The 21,484-nt window shown below is 39.0% G+C and overlaps 1 protein-coding gene across 1 annotated transcript; it reads right to left on the reverse strand.

The window, feature by feature from the left end:
- Nucleotides 1–281: 281 nt before the first annotated feature.
- Nucleotides 282–21,260, reverse strand: lrrc75a (leucine rich repeat containing 75A). The gene is made up of 5 exons (XM_088428526.1): nt 20,302–21,260; nt 14,201–14,329; nt 10,022–10,134; nt 4,779–5,052; nt 282–3,850 (listed from the first exon to the last, which is right to left on the reverse strand). Exons 1-5 carry the CDS (start codon nt 20,548–20,550, stop codon nt 3,260–3,262), a joined length of 1,356 nt encoding a protein of 451 aa, XP_088284652.1. The 5' UTR covers nt 20,551–21,260; the 3' UTR covers nt 282–3,259.
- Between the last annotated feature and the right edge of the window lie 224 nt (nt 21,261–21,484).

Raw genomic sequence — 21,484 nt, forward strand, 5'->3', positions numbered from 1 at the left:
CAGTAATTATATATTTTTTATAAGTATGTTGGGGGATATTTGCCTGAAAGATTTATACTAACCATTACCCAATGCACATATTGTTACGTTTGCACACTTAACATATCTTCTGTTAAATTTGCATCTTTATCCCTTGCTTGCATTCCAAGACCTGCGTGTTAGGAAAACTACAGACTCTAAATTATCCATCACTGGTGAGTGTGAGTGTGAATGGTTGTTGGTACATTATGTCTTGGAAATTACTGGCCAGACACAGTTTTCCTGTCATATTATTTATTGTTAAGATATGTTGAGTAACAATTTATTAACAATCTATTAATAATCGTACATAGCATAATTTCCAGTAGCTGTTGAATGCGGCACAAGATCAGTATGAGCAGTGGAGAGAAGAAAAAAATCATCTAGCAGAGGTATACATTAGATTGTGAGAATACATAAACACAAGTGCAAACAAAACATCACAATTCATTAGGTTCTTGCACAATTTAATGGGCTCTGATCACAACACTAAGGTCCATACCACTTCAAACTAAACCTACATCGAAAAAAAAATATTCTTAATTTATGACAGTGTCAGTCAAATGCCAGCATTATTATTATTGTAAAGGTTGTGTTTTTAATAAAGCTCTCACATAGGATCTTGTTAGATTGTGCAAGTGCACTGAAAGTGCAATGTGACAACCCCCATTCCAGAAATCATTCATAAACCCTCTATGTACATCTGAGGTTAACACCACAGTCATTTCACCACTTTCAATAATAAACCGATCGAGTCGATTTTCCTGTGGTGATGATTACGGTCATCATTTCTGTGCCTTGAGACACTTTGGTGAAATGAGTGAACAAAGTGCAGCATGGGAGAGGAAATCACCAGTTACTTAAGTAGCTAAACTGGGAGAAACACAGTTGACTGACATGTAAGTACTGGTTAACATGAAAACTCTATTTTAATATTGAAACTATATTTGGGGGCTGCAGTTTACTGCTGGATTAAAAATGAACAACAGGTGAGGATCACTTGCTACACGGAGGCCATTTCACTTCCTGAGCACTTTTTGCAGAGCCCTTGTACAAGGCACCGGACCCCAACATTTTCACTTGTGCAGCCCTCTTACTTTCACATCCCTGGATATGGCTCACACAAATAAAATGAGGATTTTTGATGTGCTGATAAACAGATGAGCTTTATATTTGATTGACTTGAAGGCAAAATTGCCTCACCTGCATCTTCAAAACAAAAATAAACCTGAGGAGAGTCTCACTTTTGAAATTTGAATTTAACACTGCCGATACCATAGCCATTTGCTAATCTACCGTTATGTAAATTTTTTACAGATGTTTATAATAATCATGGCAAAACATTTTAAAGGGCTCATTGGAATTAGCAGGCGTGAACACATTTTGACAGGAAATGTTTGGATGGCTTACGTTAAAGGGAAGAATCTTTGCAGTTAGATTCAAGTATAGCACTGATATTGTACAGCTTGTTTTTTTCTTCCACTGCAATGTAAAAGTGAAGTGCACGGGCATACATGATTTGTCACCTTTTTGTGTACGAAGCAGAAAATAAGAGGAAACATACAATCCACTGTATAATAAAGTATTTAAAAAAGTGTTTATCTTCAAATAGTATCTTGAATTAAAACACGAAAAAGAGCAGCATTGATACACTTGGGGATTTGATATCATGCACGATTTTTGAGGTGCTTCCTTGATAAAGCTTGCAAAAGTTCGGCCAGGAATTCAGTACATTCCTACTTTTTTTTTTAACCACTCAAGATCAAACCTTGACTAACTCAGATTGATTAATTTTAGTGCTAGAGTCATGATTCTAATTTCTCTGTACATTCACATGAAACATGAGTCAAGATTGAAAACCTTGGCTACTTACAACAGTAGTCCTCTGCTGACGTGAGCGCGACTTAAAATCTACCCTACTAATCCAAGACAAAACATTTTTCCATTTGTGGCTGCTTTTGGAGCATTATTTCTCCTGATAGCTCTACTTCGTGTTGACAGTATTGTGAACAAGGTTGAAAAAAACAACAGATGACTAGACTGTCCCATTTAGTTTGAGAATCTGACTTTCTAACTTGTAACTGTTTTAAAGCCTAATAAAAGCAGCCTATGGGTTAATTTGACTCATATGCTAATTTCTAGTGTAAAAGTAGATTAAGATTATATTCACACAAAATATAAACCTGTTACTTTACAAGGTTCCGAAAGTAGTGTTTGGTGTTTATTTCTCTGTAATAATAACACTTTTTTCCCCCCACTATACTGCATCCTGTTAGAAAGCTGGTTTGTTTTTCTTAAAATCAGCATAGAGTACAAATTTGGCACGTTTTACATTGGAATGCAAATTCTCAGTTTTGCTGGAAGGACAAAAGGTATTGGTGCAAGAGAAATAAAACACCAAAAACAAAACTTCCAAACGGTTTGCGTTTCATATGTATAACGAGCACCTCACTCGGTTTAATTGTTTCAGAGTGTGGAGCAACCTGTAGTCGAGCAATTCATATTGGGATTGGATTCAGTCACTGTTGACATCCACAATTGCAGTAGTCGAAAGCAAACTAGAAAACAACTGTACACACCTAACACCAGCCATTGGGACTTTGTTTTTAAGCTATTCATTGACTTGAGAGCTGAGTGCAGGAAAATTGGGTGCAAAAATCAATTTTCTGAAGCTTACATGCATGGATGTGAGATCATAGCTGAAGCTAATATGCACTGTCAGCCGAGTACAGTCAGCAATCAGCTGTTTATTTCCTTTACTTCCTAACTTCATCCAATTTAGACTAACTTTACTGTCGCCACATTTTTTTGCACTCCTAATCTATTGAGTTATCAGTTGATCAAAATTTAAAACGTTTTTTTTTTTTTTTTGAAGGAGCTCACCATGATTATCATTTCTATTATATTTTACACTCTCATCACGGACACATAGCCATCACAGGGACATATTCCAGGCACATGAAGGTACTATGATGTTACTAGAAGGTCCTGACTCAAACCCTATAAAGGGAGAGTCACAATAAAAAGCTTCTTAATTACGCAGCGTGATGCATTAGCCTCCCTTTGCTAATTTATAACTGACAAATCGTGTCAGGACACTTGTCGTTCAAATGTTGTCCACCTTGGCTCGGATGGTTTGATCGGGCTTGTTCGTGCTGGGAACAAGTCTTCTCTTGCTCCTGCTGTGCACTTTGACACAGCAGGAGAAATCATTCAGGCAGAGAGGAGAAAGGAGCAGCAATCAGGTTAAGTGCTCTGACTGGTCAGTCACATTGTCAAAATCATCTTCCTCTGCTCTCATTGGCTCGGCAGCGGCGGAGGAGTGTTGTGACTGGCTGGAGCAAGACAACAGCGAGGAGTGGCTCGGTGTGTCGTCTTCGTCCTGCGCCATCACAGCCATCCGGCCCGGTCTCTCTTTCCTCTGTAACTCCTCTTCATGTGTTCGCCTCCTCCTCGCTTTCCTCTGCTCCTCGACGGTCCACATGCTCTCGTCTTCATCCTCTTTCCCTTGCGCCTCCCTATCGAAGTCCAGCAGCTCCTCCATCATCTCCTCTATCTCCAACTCACCATCCAGTTCCTCCTCCACCTCGGATCGCAGTTCTCCCATGCTTTCGGTCCTGTTGGTGTCGTCGGTCTCCTCGTCTTCGCCGATACCTCTTAGCCTTTCAGGGGGCTCGCTGGCCTGACTCTCGCCAAACTCCAAGATGGTGGGCAAGTTGCCCTGCTTGGGACAGCGCTTCCTTAGGCTGACCAGGAAAGGCTGCGGCAGGGAGAAAATGTCCACATTGTTTCCCAGATCGATCCATGTTACACTTGGGAAACTGTTGGGATCCTTGAGAAGAAAAATAACACCGAATAACAATTCAGCGTAAAATAATCGCTGCCATGTCATCATGATATTTCATTTTAGACATTCAAATTGTCTGACTATCAGTCTGATTTGCCAATACTATTACCTTTTGAATTAGTAGAATCACTGGAAATCCATCCATCCATCCATCCATCCATCCATCCATCCATCCATCCATCCATCCATCCATCCATCCATCCATCCATCCATCCATCCATCCATCCATACATCCATCCATCCATCCATCCATCCATTCAATCTCAGCTGTTTCCGGGCAGGTGGGGGACATCTACCAGTATAACTACCATGCATGTTTTTGGGAATGTGAAGGAAACCTATTAACCGGAGAAAACCCACACCGGCCAGGGAGAACATGCGAACGTCACATAGGAAGGCCAGAGCAGGAACTGAACCTGCAGCGTCTGATTTGTGAGGAGTATGTAACAACCACTCCTTCACCATGATGCCCTTCATTGGAAATCATATAAAAATTGATGAATCAATTTGAATGTTGCTAGCTTGAAATTCTTCCTTTTGAGAAAACACATTGAAAGTTTTGGCCCATGCATTTTTCAAAAATCCATAGCAACATAGAAAAAAAATATTGACCGCAAACTTTCAGGGATTGTTGAATGACCACACCAAAGTAAACACCAATAAAAGAAGACATCATCCGAGATTTTAACCTTTATAATCTAAAGGAGGTTTGATATCTCAACAGATGAAATTGGGCAAAAAAATGGTGATTTAGCCTCAACCCCCAAACACATAGATAGATAGATAGATAGATAGATAGATAGATAGATAGATAGATAGATAGATAGATAGATAGATAGATAGATAGATAGATAGATAGATAGATAGATAGATAGATAGATAGACGAGACACAATATGACAAGTGGAAGTGACCTTCAAGGCATCAGTCAGCTCCTTCAGAATGGTCCTGGTCAGCCGATTTCCGTTCATCGCCAGCGTCTCCAGGTGGGGCAGGGCAGCCAGAGTGGGCAGGAGCAGTAGGAAGGCCTCATCAGTCAGTTCAGTGAAGCCCAGCTCCAAGCTGACCACTGTGGAAGCGTGGTGCTGGAGGTGTGCGCACAGACGCTCCATGTCGCGAGCCGCCAGAGGGATACCGGACAGATCCAGCGCCCCGCTGGATGGAGGTGTGGACAGCACCGCCTTCAGACTAGAAACAGAAAAATGATATAACATCAGAGTGTAATTCATGCTTCTCGTATGCAAATCTGAAATACGGCAGCTGAGGGGAACTATGGGGACATGCAGACTGACACTAAGGGGATTTAGAGCTTAAGACACTGAAGTTTGCGGATGAAAAAATTGGCTTTTGAGAAGCACTTAGAGCTCTAGTCTCTGACTGCATGGTCTGGGCTATAAATAAACCCACCGGGACAACTGGATTTGGCAGAGAATTAAGCCAACCGGGCACAAAGGGCTGAGTTACTGCTCTGCTCAATGAAAAGGTTGAGCTGAACATTTTACTTTCCGCGGCTTGTAAAATTAAAAAGCGGCAGCGGACACGATGAATGTGAAAAAAAAAAAAAAAAAAAGATATGCAAATCAGCCAGCTGGTATAAGTTTCAGCTCAAGGAAGAAAAATAGAAAGTTGTCAAGACTTTGTATGTGAATGGACATACATTTACATGAATGATTGTTATGTATGTGTAATTTTTCACATGTGCCTGTGGGAGCTTTAAGGGTATTCTGGTAAATGCAACAATAAACACTCCTCCTGTCCGTAGCTAAATCTTACACAGTGTCACTTTAATACATAGCCAAGGTATCGGAACGCTGTGCAGATTGTCAAAACAGGTGACTCGGACTTGGAGTCTTGTCCATGGTAATGTGACTAAATGTGTTAAATTAGTTAACAAAAATTAAAAGATGTATATATTAGCTTGTCTTTTTAATTCTAGGAGATTTGAGGTAGATTTGTGGTTTGAAAGTTACTGTTGTGTAGGAAAATCAATACAATTTTCTATCCATTAATTCCTACTGGCAACAGCCTTGACATCAAAGGTTACACTGATACCACACTCACAAACAGAAAGAATCTATTATGAATGCAACAGTATCCATGAGGAACCAAATCCAATTCAGGCGTCAGCGAAAGTGCAGCCCTCACTCTGACAACCCCACCGAATGCATGCAAGCGTTCAATTACATCTGAAGTGTCAATTGATTTTCTCCATTTGGAGAGAATTTTTAGACTTCACTCAGACTCACTCCCACCTCTTGCTCTTTGTGAAGCCACATTGTGACAAAATACACCCAAAGATAGATTTAGGATGTTTTGCTACAAAGAGACACCAAATTCCATTAAAAAATATGCTGAACATTGGTGAGGTGTAATATTATGAAAAAAAACATCAAATGTTCTTTTTCTTGATTTGTTATGTTATGTATCACCTTCATTTATGCATATAGTAATTGATGCATACTCAAGTAGTATCCAAATGTAGTGTATAGGAACTTCATGGACCGGTAAGCATTTCTAAGATGTTGCAAAATCAAATCTTATAAAATCCTCACTCAGTATACCACAGTTCTGCTGTCAGCATGACTTAACCTATTTTGCACATATAATGAATCTGTTCTCAGCAGCAGAAGGTGACATGCGTACAATTCATTGCCTTCTTAAATGACATGTTTGACCGCTGGAATTGATTTGTGGAGACTGACATGGCAGCTCCTGCATGAATTTTAACTTTAGCATTTACCTTGAAGATAGGATCACTGAGTCAGTAATTACAATCACTTAGTCAGAAATACTGACCAAGGAGAGATTACGGAAAACATAGCTGCACTAGCTTGCCAGCCAAAGCACGACTCCACTTTCCACAAATCAGAAATGTTTGATTCTCAGTTTTGCTTTTCAATCCATGAGCGTAGAATGCAAATTTTGACTGGTTGTTAACTTATTTCAAGCCTTTGGTAGATAGTTTATTAAACCAACCAACGGCTATGACAATAAATCAGTAAAATGGCCCCCTAAAAAAAAAGATAACAATGTGTTTTCACCCCTCAAAATTGTGATTCATTGTGTTCTGTGATTATTATGTCACCATGGCATTGCATTTTTATGAAGTGTTACACAACAATACGCTACCCTAAGCCACAAGGCTGTTTCACACAATTCTTGGGTGCAGAAATTGTTACTAGATTACGCACAAACGCTAACTCCACCCATTAATATTTCAAATAAAAGAAAATAACTCAATGTTATATTTAGACCACATGTGGTGAGCTTGCTGGTTCTGTGTTGTGTTTGTAATTTTAAGAGCGCCACACGGAAAAGGTGGCAGGTGTGTTTACATGTGTGCGGGCAACCTTGCCAACAAAGTAGCAGCAAAAATAGCAGCTGCAGCTTCAAATTAAAATGATGCATAATTAGCTGATGAGCTCTGTTAAATAATTATACAAATTATTCATCCCTGTGCTATTTATTAACCACAGTTTACTGTATTGTGATTTCACTCTTTCTACGAGAGAGTCTTTTGTCAGTAATGTTTGTCAATAAGAAAGCGACAGTAAATGTTGCATTCATGAAAGGTTCTGCAGAATTTGTCAAACTTTTGTTCTTGCTATATCTTAACAACCACTTGCCAACTGTTCCAAACCAGGAAAGATTCTTCTCCTTTTGTCCATATAAGGAGACTTAACATTTTGGTGAGCACAAGAATTCAAACACACGCACACACACACATGCACAAACAGTATCCACGCACACCCACAGAGCAGGACTCAAGGCCGGTTTCAGAGAAGCGGAGAGGGTCTAACAGTTGTGACTTGCTCTGAGCTTTTTTCATTAAATGTGATAGAGTGCCAGTGTTGACGTGCTAAAATAGCTCCAGGAATTCTACAGTTTAGAAACGTCTTTGAAGTCAAAAGTTTTCTTATCAATGACATGTTCTAGGAGGTTCTACGAAGGCTGCACAATTAATCGAGTTTTAATTGCGATCACGATATTGGCTGGCATGATTAATTAATCAACACATAGACAACAAGTCTACAGTATGTGCTATATGGCAAAAGTAACAAATTACCTTAGATGGATGAGAACCTTTAATAAAAAGGCTCGAGGCATATTTTCTTGTTTTTCAGCAATTTTCACTTTTTTTTTTTTTTTTTGCTTGGACATGGGTGGAGCTTAAGTCAGTGTCAGGTAAACCAAATCAATAATTTTCAATATGAGAGTATGCTTCTGCCATAAAAATCGAATTTAAGGCTTTTAACACATTTTAAACAAAAACCAGGGGTGTCGATAATTATAGAGGGCTCTGTATTATATTGGGTCCAGCAACCTAAGAGCTATTTGAGCCCGTTCCATAAAAGAAACCAAAGGAACCACAAACCTTTTGCACATCTTCAAGGAATTGATTTTCTTTTCCTTTTTTTTTTTTTTTTTATTTCTGTTGGACTGCACCCACTGAACTAGGTGGTACCTTCCAAGAGTTTTATAAGCACAACGGCCATATTTGATGTGACCATCATATTGGCCATATAAATAACAAATAATAATCACAAAATTACGTTGAAATGATAAAATATGACAGTTTTCACTTCACTTTGTCACATTCAATATTATAGAACAAATGGAGTACAGTAGCATCAAAAATATGGAGCAAAGCAAATGCTCCCCCTTCACATGCATTTTATGTACACCTTAAATCAGATGTCTAGGGACAAATCACAGTCAGTCAGGCTCACTGATGCATAATGTAATGGCTGAACTCACCCAGATTTCAGCATTTACCAAATCATCAACGTGTGAACAGCAACTAGTTACATTCTTGAGAGATTCAGTGAACAATTTTCAGCAGTTTGCTTCTTGCACCAGGCGAATAAACAGTAGTACAATTATACCCACGGCAAATTACAACTTCATCTAGATTACATTAGATAACCTTCATTAGTCCTGCAATAGGGAATTTTGCAATCTAATCTAATAGGGTTTTATGTCGCAATTTTACATCACAGATTGTAAGAGTCATTAGAATGGAGTGGTACACAATACACATTGTGCTCTTAAAGCAGTTTTTGCATCCACCAAAAAACATTGAATGACAAAGCCAACTATGAAGAAAATTCTGGCGTCCTGAAAAAATGCACATCATCAGTTTGAGGGAATTACCATTGCTTTCCTACTAATATTCAAATTGTTCACTAATTAATTTGATTGCATTTTTAATTTGAAAACACCGCCTTCACATAGACTTGTTTTGCCCATTAAGGAAGCATAGTCTCACGAAACCTTCAGAGTTAAATGAGCCAAGGCTTGTCACTCACCAACACCTGCAAGACAGAATTAATTACATTCTGCTACTCAGTCCTTAATAATTTCACATAATCTGCAGTTTTTTTAAAATCTGATATAGTGATTACTGTCAGTGTGTAACGCCTCTGCTATTTGCTTCTATTAGTATGCATTTGTCAGTAGGATTGGAAACTTGCAAGCTGAATATAGTTGAGCTCAAAAGAAATCTGGGTGTCATCTTAAAGTGTCACATGAAACACATAAAATTCATTTTTTTCTCTTATATATTGTAACCATAAAGTCATGAAGCCACCATCCAACCATTTTGTATAGTGCTTGTCATCATTACATTGTTATAACTTTTAAACTCTATGGAGAGAAGAGATTTAAGGGAATGATGATCAAATTTTGATAAGATTGCCAATGGGAGACAATTTAACATTTTCTGTCATATAAACACCAAGAAATCTTGGTGCGGTAGATTGCAATATTCTCTATGTAATATTTCATTTGATCCTAACGCACATGCATGTGGATTTTGACTTGGCCGTGCACCTTCCCATAAATTTAATGGCTCAAAAAGGTTTATTAAAATACTTATGCATCAGTTATGCAATAAAGTTAGTGCAATAAATCCCTGAAAGATCTGTTAAAGCAGAGCCCTTCCCAGACTATAATATTCCTAGCGAAGCTAAATGTAATGCGCTTTAAAGTTTAGAGGAATGCTTAAAGTCAGAAAAAGCCTGGTAGAAAGTTGCGACCTCTACACATACACTGACCCATTCCTGAGAGACTGAACTATTAAATCGAAATGAAATGACAATTGCTGAAAATCAAGTGTAGCAGAGAGGAAGAAATGTGTATGACTTAAAATACTGACCACGCTTGGGGTTTCCTCTTGAGCAGACCTTGTCTTCTCCACTGAGAGTGGGGGCTGAGATGGTAGGTCAGCTGTCGGCAAACCTTCTCCATGGCCCCCAGAGAGTCGCCCTCCTGCTTGGACGCAGAGGGGGTAGAGACAATGGAATTAAGTCATGGAGAAAAAGTGAAAGAAACTCTTACTTGAAGAGTAACTGTTTAATCTTTGAACTACACGGTTAACCTACAACAAAAGTTGATCATGACAATATTCCTGTCATGGGTTTTTGGGTAGGTGTTAACGCTGGGGTTTCTGTTCATTTCTGTTTGGGGTTCTTTTTCTATGTTCCTATTTTGTTTCCCTCGCTTCTGTCCTTGTTAGTGTGATTTGTTGCACCTGTCATCTGTGTGTAGGTGCAATGCTCGGCCAATTTTTTTTCCAGTGATTGTGTGTTTTAGAACTTGTATGTGTGTTTTAGAACTTGTATGTCATTTACTGATTTCTCCAAAACAAATTGATGGACTCGAAAATGCAAGTAAATATTACATTCCTGAGAATAAAATATACCGTATTCTTCGGACTATAAGAGGCACCAGCAAAATAAATAAATAAACAAATAAGTAAATATTGTCATGGACAAGCCACATCAGACTATAAGCCGTGGGTCATAACATCAGATATTTACACAGAAAGATGGCATATGGAAGTTTTATACTTTTTAAAAAGATTGTTATTCAAAACCTTTTTTTAATTGCCCACTTACAGCAACAGTGTCAACATATAAACACAGAACATATTAATAGATTATCTTTATCTTTTTTAACACAATAATTTTAAAACTCTTTTTGAATAGAGCCTTTGATTCACATGTTTTCAGCTCTTGTTTTACTGGTGGCCTGCCACTTGGTGGCTAGAAGAAAAAAAAACAACTCATAAGCTGGACTGTACTATTAGCCACGGGGTTCAAATCATGAGAAAAAAGTTTAAATTAAAAAAATCTGGCTTATAAATTGAGTTTGTTAGTAGAAAATGGACAATCCTGGCTTGAGATAACTTTTAAATAAAAAACGGTGTCTAAAAATATATATATTTTCTTATCATTATTTGGTACAATGCGAGAAACCCCGAATGTTCTCAAAAAGCTTACCTCTAGCCTCATATGACAGAATTAGTAGCATTCATCTCTATTGATAAAAACGGAGTCAAAGTCTCATCAGTGATTCGTCTATATCACAAGGGACAGACAAGGGGAGGCATAATGGGCTTGACATTACTTCACAGAAACGAGATTAGGAAAAGCGGGATTTATGCACCGTTGGAGCAAATAATTGGCATATACATCTGTCAACCAAGAGTGTGTGTGCGTTTGATATGACACACACACGCTCAGGCAAAGATAGGGACTTCAGTTGCTTCACGGCACATTGATTGACTGATGAATCACTGCAGTCCATTGGCATCGTGCTTTGCAACATTAAATGCATTTACATTTAAAGGCTCCTTTTAATCACCTCCAAATGGCAACAATTTCAAAGAAAGCAATATCTGAATGAAACTAATTTAAAGGTGAGATGGAACAAGTTAATTTGTTCACTTATGGGCAGTTTTTCACATTGGTTATATATGAGTACCAGGAAACGAAAGCGCAATTAGATATTTTGATCTGATGTTTCACCTACTGTATATTTTGATGTCAAACGTTTCCGCTGTTGCAATATTTTGAAGGTTAGTGTAGTTTAGCTTAAGGGAGAATGATGTCTACGTCAATGGCACACAGAGCCTGAAAGACCTGGTATCACACAGTGTATCTTTTATGAACCGTGACAGCCGTACTTCACACACCAATGATTTTGGCTCATACCTGTGAGAAATCTAGCTAGGCAATTCACCCAAGATGGAAAAGAAGAGAGACAATGAACAGAAAAGAATGACAGATCAGAGAACTTCATTTAGACTGCAAAATCATTTATCAAGTGTGCCGATGAAGAAAGGAGTTTCATTTAATTGGTCCAAAAAATTATGAAGAATTCTGCGTGTTCAAATAATGCGGTCTAAGTAGTCCAGTGAGGTTGACCCATTTTCACTCAAAAACCTACTTTATGTATTTTCTGATCAAATTGTTTCAGAGAAAATAGTAAATAATTGATTGCTTTTGTAAAATCACCTATAAAGAAAATGATCAGTTAAACATTTAAACAAAAGTCAATCTGAAACATCCCAGTTGGCCAGATGTTGCAGACTGGGCTTGCTTTGCGATTATATGATTATGTGTTATCTGTAGTTTTACATCTCAAGCTTTCAACGCGTTCTTGTATTGTGTGTCTGCTTGGGTGGAACATATTTATACCACCATGCATCGTAAATGCTTTTATGTTAGCTGCATCAAGTGGATTGAAATTGAATCCATGAGAAAGATCTTGGGCTGTTGAAAGATGCAGTAATTATATTTAAATAATCTTGTGCTTTTCTACATTTGACTTTGTTTTTATTTCGTCTGCTACCAAACCTCCTCTTCTCTCATTCCTTAAGCTTCTTCGCCTCAGTATGCTTTCATTTTCTGGTTCTTCTTACATTATTAATAAAACACACAGTTTCTATATCAAGAAAGCAAAAGACCTTTCTCCCTTCCATCTTTTGGTTCTTGCTTATATTGAATACAAGGAAGAATTATCCATCATCCTGCTACCAATTCCATCCATCCATCTTTCTTTTTTTTAAATCTAATCATGCATTAAACATGTTTGCTTTTGCCTTCAAGATGCTGCTGTTCACTAGTAGTTATATTCCATTCACCCACTGGTGAATTCTGGAAGCAATTGATTTTACTGGGTTGAATTACTGGTGCTGAATAGAAATGTATGCCACACTTTTCACGTTTACATATTCAATGAAAATGTTGAAAACCAATTCTATATTTTTTTTTCACTTCTCAAGTATGTGCTACTCTGTGTTGATTTATTGCATGAAACAGAATTCACAAAGGTTTGTGCAAGGTCACAAAATGTTAGTTCAATGTTTGCAAATACTTCAAAATGCAATCTATAAAAGGCTTTGCTTTTTCACATACCAGAGAACTAAATGACATTTTTGGATTACGACAATGACAATTGTAGTGGGTAATTAATGAATTATTAATGATGAACAAAATCAATATAATGTCTTAGCTTAGTTTTTTTGTGGTTAATTAATCTGTTAGTTTGTTTGATGTTGGTTAATAAATGCTCTTTGCTTTTGTTCCTTACAAAAACTCAACCACACATACAGGATAATATGATTCAATTTTCCAAGACATCTTTTGTATTGATGATATGGGAGTAACATTGGTATACATTCTAAAGCCAAAGGGAGACGTTTACTCAAATGGTCTTGGCCATTTTTACTATGCATTTTTTGTATTATAAACCAAGTTGCTTGCAAAGTTCATGGGGGCCATTAGGAAGGTGCAATTGACTGCATATTAAAGATACATGCAAATCAGCCATCGTTCACCTTGTCAGTTCAAAGGTGAGTACGACTTTGTTTCTGAGAAAAGTAAAACTGACCGCACGGCGATTAAAAAACATCAACGGCGTTTTCGCTCGTGGAGAGGGCACTTCGCGATCAAGCCATTTTTACAGCCCATCCATTATATCCACTCACTTGCAAACACATAAAAAAGACATTTCCTTGTGGTGTAAAAATGTTCCACTTACATTAAAAGATTAGTGCCTTACATTCAATTAATATTGCCCTAAACCCAGCCTGAGGTCGATTCAAAGAACCTGATGACTTATTCTTAGGTCGTGATGAGCATATGCGGTCATGCTTAACGCATTATATCAGCTTGGGGACATTCGTGTAAGACCTGAACACACTAGCCAGTATCAGAATAAGATGCCTTTTAATTCCTATCTTTGTCTTCATCACCCCTTTTTCCATTACCGCATTTTTCTTCCGGTAGAGTAGCTGTCACGCTTTCTTTCACTCTCCTTCAATGACATTCCAAACCACATGAACGGGCAAACACAAAAAAACCTGCCGTTCCCTCACACACTGCTACACAAGCACTTAGTGCGACTCTATAATCTAATAACGTCAGATGAAATGAATCAAGAGATCAGCTGATAGGAATGAATCACTCGGGCTCATGTGGGCGTGTAAAGGAGTTTTTAGTGTTATTGGTAATATTGGGCAAGTGCACTATATGCATGTGTGTCTTACCGTCTTCGGGCAGTGGACGTATCGGGCCAAGCTGATGATCAGGTCATGCGTGATGGGGTCAACGAGGTTTCTAAAGCTGGCATAGCGGTACAATACATCGTCCAGAGATGTTGACTCCATACCCAGGTCCTACGCACACATATACACGCAACATAGATTAGCGACGGCATATACGCTGTCTGCACTCCGAGAGAGGAGAAAAGACATCATGGTTACGCAACACGTTTCGCACACAGAAGTAAAGCTCATGAGTCACTGAACGTGAAAACATAACACTGTCACAGTCACTGCATACACAAATACAAGGACATATGGCACATAACATATGTGGCCATTGATCACACTTTTCCCGTGTGTGTGTGTGGTTTTTTTTTAAACAACACTTTGGATTTCTCTGCCAGCGTAAAAAAAAATAGGAAAAGCAGAAATAACTTTGCAAAGGCAATTTTTTTTTCAGCAAACCTGTTTTGTATCAAAAGTAAAGCTGCACGATTGATCGAATTTTAATCAAGGTCACGATATTGGCTGCCACGATAAATTACTATTATTAACATTTGAAAAGCCAGCTAAACTACGTGTCAAATCAAGTACTTTGGCCCCTACCACCAGGGGGCAATGTTTCCCTACATGTTTGCATGACAAAAGCCTATGCTTTTATCACCCTAATGTATTATTTACCAGTGTGAAATGGTGTGGAGTTTCTCACCTGATTTCTGATCTATACAGTGCTCGCTATAAATTGAGATCCAATTTGAAAAATCTGATGAAATGTGTTTTGAAATGACCGAAAATTACATTTTTGACTGCTAATTCTTTCAAATTTCCTTAAAAGTAAATAATGTGCTTGGTTCTCAGTAGGCTTCATTTTTTTCATTGGTTTGCACTCAGCAAGTAAGGTACCTGTGTTGCCCTGTGTGCCATTTGTTTTAATTATTATTTAGTCTAGTCATCTGTTTTAGTTTATTATTATTATTATTAATATTATTAGTATTATTATTATTGTCCACATTGTAAATTCAATATTGACCAAAATAATCATGATTATTATTTTGGCCATAATCGTGCAGCCCTAATCTAAAGTGTGACCTTTGAATTGTACACGGAACAAAATAACAGGGGCCAACTGATAAATGAATCGGGCAATTAAAAACGGACATTCAAACATCAGCAAAAAATAATCAGCCAAATCATTGATATTTATCAATTATTTGTTTTTTTTTTCCTTTATGTACTCTAACCCATTGGTTCAAAGTGGGGTCCCTGAAGTAATTTGGGCAAAGGGTTTTGTTTTCTCTAATCCGGAGTTTTCATTTTTTTTTTTGCCATTGTGACTTTCTTCCTGAAATTCCGGCGTTCAAGTATTCGACACGGCGTTTGCGGATTAAAAAATGTGTGTCTTGAATAAAGTCATCTCAAAAAGGCAGCTCCATTAGAAAGTAAGAAGCACTTGGATGTATTACTTATGCACACCACACACACTCACACACACACACAAAACAGATATTCACACTCTATTAGTAATGTAAATCCCTGAGCATGTTGTGGGTATTAAGAAGTGGATTATTTATTTGAAGAAAAAAAAAAACATTCCAAACAACGTGACCTTTGTTTGGGATTAATATTCAATGTCTGGCATCAGTTAAGATTACCTAAAAAAAAAAATCTTACTCGTAGTTCTGCTCCAAAATAGATAGAGGCAAAGTGTCCTCATTTCATCCTCATTCTTGTATTGTATTTCCATTCAATTTGATCAGGCAAGACACATTTTCTAAGCTGCCAAAAACTGAAAAACTGACCTTTAACAATTGACAGGTAGGAAAAAAGACGACTGAGGGAGTTTGACCGACATCATTCATCACAATTCATATCAACATGACTTTTTTTCTCCCCACTCTTGTATACGTTAGAAAATTACTACTTCCTTTAAAAAGAAAGTTTTTTGTTTTTTTTGATTATCTAAAATATGAGTCACCACATTCAAGAAAAGTGGATACACCTTCAAATAATGAGCACGTTGTTGACGCAGCCATGGCTGAGTTCTTACGAATTTCATGAGTGAAGGCCAGGTTTGATTAACATGAAAGCACTGGCGCTCCCAGCTCAAACACTCAGCGGGAAAGATATCTGTTGCTCCTGACTGTCGCTAATACTTTGTGCCTTCTGTGTTAAATGCAGGAGTCTTATTTCATGTGTAAGGATGTAAATGGCTCTTTAGCAAAATCACATTTCAAAAGTTACATGATGTTTGCTTTACTTTATTTGCCTGTGTGTGAAATCTGCAAGTGTTTTATTTGCCGCAAAAGGCACCCAAAGCTTTCGATTTGAGATGCTCAATTGTCGCGAAAATACTTTTGCTTAACAACATAACAGCTGAGGATCAATGGAAATTAAAGTTTGGAACAATCCAACAAATCTGTTCTCATTAACTGAATGTATGACAGTAGTTTCACTTTTTTGTCATAACACAAAATATCTCCTTGCTGATCCTTGTCATGATAACACCAGACCACGTGTATTTTATTGATTTTAAAACAAAATAAAAGGTACTTTTTTATTGGTATTATCTACAGGTTTATAGTGTCCTTGCGTGTGTCGGTACGCAGAAAGATTGAGCGAGCAAGAGGAGGCCAGCTGCTCAGTTTCCTACAGAAAAGGTATGACTCACTGACGTCTCCATGCCGCCTAATGTTCGGGGAGCCACAGGAAATAATGACAGCAGCTTTGACTGAATGGTAAACACAGTCATTATTTGAAAATTGGGTCATTTGTCCCCATGGAAATGCATTTACTAAACTAGACGTTCACAATTTCTGAAGAAATTGCGTGCGAAGGCTGATATGTTGAATAAAAAAAATATCGAAGCGTGGTATGATTGTGAAATGATAAAGAAAAAGCTATGGAATATGTGAAATTATATTGAATGTAATGAATATCGTTCATATATATATATATATATATATATATATATATATATATATATATATATATATATATATATATATATATATATATATATATATGTGAAGAGGCAGTCAGTTATTGGTTGCTGAGCCCTCTGCAACAAAAACTGCTCCAAACAACGTTCCCACAGAAGCAGATGTTGTCATTCGCGTTTGAGGCATCCCAGAGGGAGGTGGCATATAGATGGTGGCAGTAGCTTCATTGCTGTGCAGTGATTAAGAAGGTAGCCACATCATTAGCTGCAAACAGACCTGCTTCATGATTAATCAGTGTCTACTTAGGCGCAACTCTGGACCGATCATTCACCCAGGGAACCGAGTAAAGAGTGATGCTTATTTTGATTGTAATGCTTTTGTATTTTCTTCCCTGACATCCTCTGGAGTGTGCAAAAAGCGGAGGCCAAACAGGACGAGATGGCTGGCTCCGTCATTTACTACAACGCAGAATTCAAATATATTCTCACTTTGTTGTTAACTTTGTTCTTTGCAGTGCAGTCGGATTGTGGATATTTCTTTACTGTAATCCCGCCTCTCAAGCAATAAATGGGCGTGATCTATCAGGGGTCATCGGATAAGGGATCAACATGTCAGGAAAACTAAAGTCTTCTCTGGCAATGTCTGATTCGCTATGTCAGTTTCTATTCCCGCAGCAGTGTGAAGGATGAGAGTCTCGTAAAACTGATGAAATAGATTTAAAAAGGAACAGTGCATGCATTGTGTTATTTTTCTTCATGGTCATCTTGCATGTTAGAATGCTAATGCTTGGCAGTTAGGGACTGGAATTGAGGATGTCCGATATACCTCCTTTTCAGACTGGCACTTGTATGAGTACTCAATTCTCAAGTAGCCACTGATTACAAGTACCACTGGTACTTTTGATACAAGTTTCTCCCCAAAAAATGGCAGAGATTTTTAAAGAAAGACCTAAATATCCAATTATAGCATTTAAGGCAATTTCCTTAATCCGTCCATTCATGAATTTGTGTATTTTGCATTAAGTATGTTATTGGACAGCTACAGGGTCTTTTGTTGCACTATTTTACAGCAAGCATGTGTTGGAAAAGGAATACTACAGCAGTACTTGCGGGCAAAGACTGTCCTGACATACAACGCCATTACTTGTCTTGGTGCCCCACCTAGTGCTCAAATGGCTGATAATTATCTGCTTAAAATGACTAATTTTGTAGTTAGTGGGCTTTCATTAGAAGCAATATAAGCACATGGAGCTGTTTGTCTGTCTGTTAAGGAGAAGAACATAAGGAAGAAAAAGAACAGGAAGTTACTGACCTCAGGGTGTTAACCTCAAAATGTGATCAATAGCGCGCAAATGCTAATCACGATTGCTAACCAATTAGCATAGGAAAATTCTGTTTGTTTAAAAATCTGTATGTATCAATGATCATAAAAAATGGGAAGTTAAAAACACTCATTTCCACTCAGTACTCAGTTTTATTTGAACAGGGGCGTGGATTACTTGATTATTCGATGGAAAAATAAATAGGATAATCGATTTTAAAATTATGACAGTATTGGCCACCGTCACAAGTAGTGTTGTGGTTGTTTTTTTGTTTTTTGTTTTTTTGTCATGCAAAATGACTGATGTTTTCAAAATAGAACACCTACACACATGGGCTGCTAGGAGATCAGTATAAAAAAATTCTGCCTTTACTGACACTAATAACCTCCTATACCATCTCTCAATATTTCTGAATTACATTTGGGTGAGAAATTAAAACAAAATGTGTAATCTTTAACAAAGAAACAAAAAAAATTCCTTTGCCAGGTGAGCTAAACCTGTTTTAATCCTTGCCCATGTTCTTGACATTTCCTTTTCTGCTACTCGACACTTCCATTTAAGTTCTTTTATTTTCCTGGTTTTGTTTCTGGGCACACCAGATGCTTCCAGTCTTCCGAGGGGTTTTCCCTCTTCTCTTTAACAACAGCAGCAACAAGCAGCCGTGCAGTGAGCTCTGGAAATAAGGAGAGCCTGGAAATCAGCTCCACTGTGTCACGAAACGTTGCAGTCAGGCAAAACACAAGTGACCAGCTGAGCAGGGACACCGCTGCTTCGTCAAAACACCAGCGAGGGTCATTGCATCATCTCGCACGCTCTTTTAATCGTTGTCAAGTCTAGTAGGCCTTAAACTTAATAGACTAAAAAATTCAGACACGTTTTAATCCATCCAGCAAAGCTAATGCTGCTTTTGACTAAATAATTGGCAGCAGTATTTTTGGGAGAAATTGACCCGGTTAGTTCAAAGGAGGCGTGCAATTTGCAGTTTTTATTTTCTAAGTTTCAGGACAGCTGAAAAGTAAAAAAAATATACTTGTTGTCAAATTGAATTTGTTGCTGAATAAAAGGGCACTTATGTTTTGCATATTTTTTTTTTGTCTCGCAAACATTTGCGATGGGGGCTTTTGGAAAATGTGCTTTCTAAAAGGGGGCCCTGACTCCAAAAGATTTGAGAACCCCTGTATAGAACACGCCAAAATTGGCAACAAAGTCATATCTACAAAAAAACAGAATACATTTCATCTTTGTAGCTTCTTCGTATGTTCTCATATCTGTAAGTTATATATGTTGCCGGTTAAATGAAGTGTTTCAGATTTCCCACAGTCAGTGAAAGCTGCATCAGTGTCACGTTGATGCGCTTGAAGGAGTCTTTTCCCATTTTCCTCTCGACGCAGCTCGAGTTCATTTTGCCATAAATACCCGAAGCTGCGCACCATCCGTGTTCCACCAAGTTAATGATGGAATACATTTCCGTGTTCTCTAACCAGTGCAGACAGCTCCATACCTTGCCACTGTTAACTGAATCAGCTGGAGACATTCAAAACTCATGGTAACATGTGTTTTGATTGATCATAATTGAAATCATCTATGACCATTTCCACAACAGCGCAGACCTCCTTGACAGATCCACCGGCCAAAGTCCAACATGAGGTCTAGTCTTCCTTCTCGACGGGTTACATCAGGGGACATGTAGGTCTTATCCCGGTCTCAAAAGTAGTGTTCATAGTGAGCATTAAATCTGACTCAGAGCAGCCTCGGTTGTTTAATAGCGTACCCAAACTTTGTAGCGCCTATAGTTACGAATGCCACTTCTAAATTTAAATGTTTGTGTATATCGTGCGGGTTACCTGCCGCAGTGTCCTCAGCATCTCTGTGGCCTCGTCGTGTTTGCCCTGCTTGGCCATCAGCATCATCTCCTGGATCATTCCAATTCGCCTCTGGTAAGGCGGCGGGGTGGCACCACGGCCGAGCCTGTCCCCTGACCTCAGCATTAGGGATGCAAAGAGGTCCCCTCGCTCCTTGGTGGGGGTCCGCCTCCAGCTGTGCTGAGGGCTGGCTCCTCCAGCATCGTGGCCCTTAGTCTGTTTGGCCCCCATGGCGCTGTGTGAGTGGGAGCTGTGAGAACAACAAGCCTGATCCCACCGGGCGGTCTGTCATGCAGAGGTAGCCTTGGTGGATGCTTCCATCAGAGCGCCTTGCAGATGATCACATCTTTGGATACTTTAGGGGGCTTATGCAGCGCTGCCGGTGATGAAATCAGATTGCATCCGCGCGGAAAAGGCATTGCCGTATATGGAGTAGAAAACGACAGCAAAGCAGAACGGGAGCAAGTAGTTTACGTAGCTCAAGTAGGGAAGAGGTCGTGGGATGCTGCCTGCAGCATGGCCGCTCAACACGCACCCGTCGCGCGGAAAGAACTGAAGACCGTCGCAGTCTCTTGTCCCGAACACAACTTCACCGCGTCTCCACCTTGATTTACCTCCGGCTAAGACGTGTTGTTTTCATTGTTGTCGCTGCTGGTGTGCTCGCATCTCAGCTGCTCCAGCACAAGAGAGCCCCCTCTTCCTGGAGCGGAGCTCGGAGGCAGGCGGTGGTGCAGGAAACAATCAGGGCATGGCAATGTTTACGTGCACGGATCGCCGACGATCGTCTCTTCGTCGCCAAGCTTCCACTCCTATGTCCCAGCGGAGGAATTCGCCAGTGCAACAGAACGCCGTATGCGCGTGGTTACCAGGCTGAATTGAACGTCTGGCCAAGGAGGAAGGGAGGACTACCTGCCTGTTTGCCTTGCTTGGGTTGGGGCTGAATTATGGATGACAACGTCTTCGCTTGGAGAACTGTACACTAAGCACGCCCCCAACAGCCTCCAGGCAGCGAGCGCCGTCAAGTTACCGGCGTTATCACCCCATCACTCTTAACAAAGCGAAACTGAGCGCTCAAATTATATTCGCGAGCAACCTTATATGGAGAATCAAAAGAGAATAAAGTAAAATATCTTGTGCGTCGATTATACAAATATTTAGCTTCCAG

Source organism: Hippichthys cyanospilos, chromosome 11, assembly GCF_059441005.1.
Source record: "Hippichthys cyanospilos isolate Australia breed blue-spotted pipefish chromosome 11, RoL_Hcya_1.0, whole genome shotgun sequence".
NCBI classification, from domain to species: Eukaryota; Metazoa; Chordata; class Actinopteri; order Syngnathiformes; family Syngnathidae; genus Hippichthys; species Hippichthys cyanospilos.

Excerpts from the sequence above, each read along its gene's own strand:
- lrrc75a (XM_088428526.1), bottom strand. The coding sequence starts at position 20,550 with ATGGGGGCCAAACAGACTAAGGGCCACGATGCTGGAGGAGCCAGCCCT. Across the intron at positions 14,330-20,301 it reads TGCTGAGGACACTGCGGCAG|GACCTGGGTATGGAGTCAAC; the intron begins GTAACCCGCACG and ends ATGTGTGCGTAG. Across the intron at positions 10,135-14,200 it reads ACGTCCACTGCCCGAAGACG|GAGGGCGACTCTCTGGGGGC; the intron begins GTAAGACACACA and ends GCGTCCAAGCAG.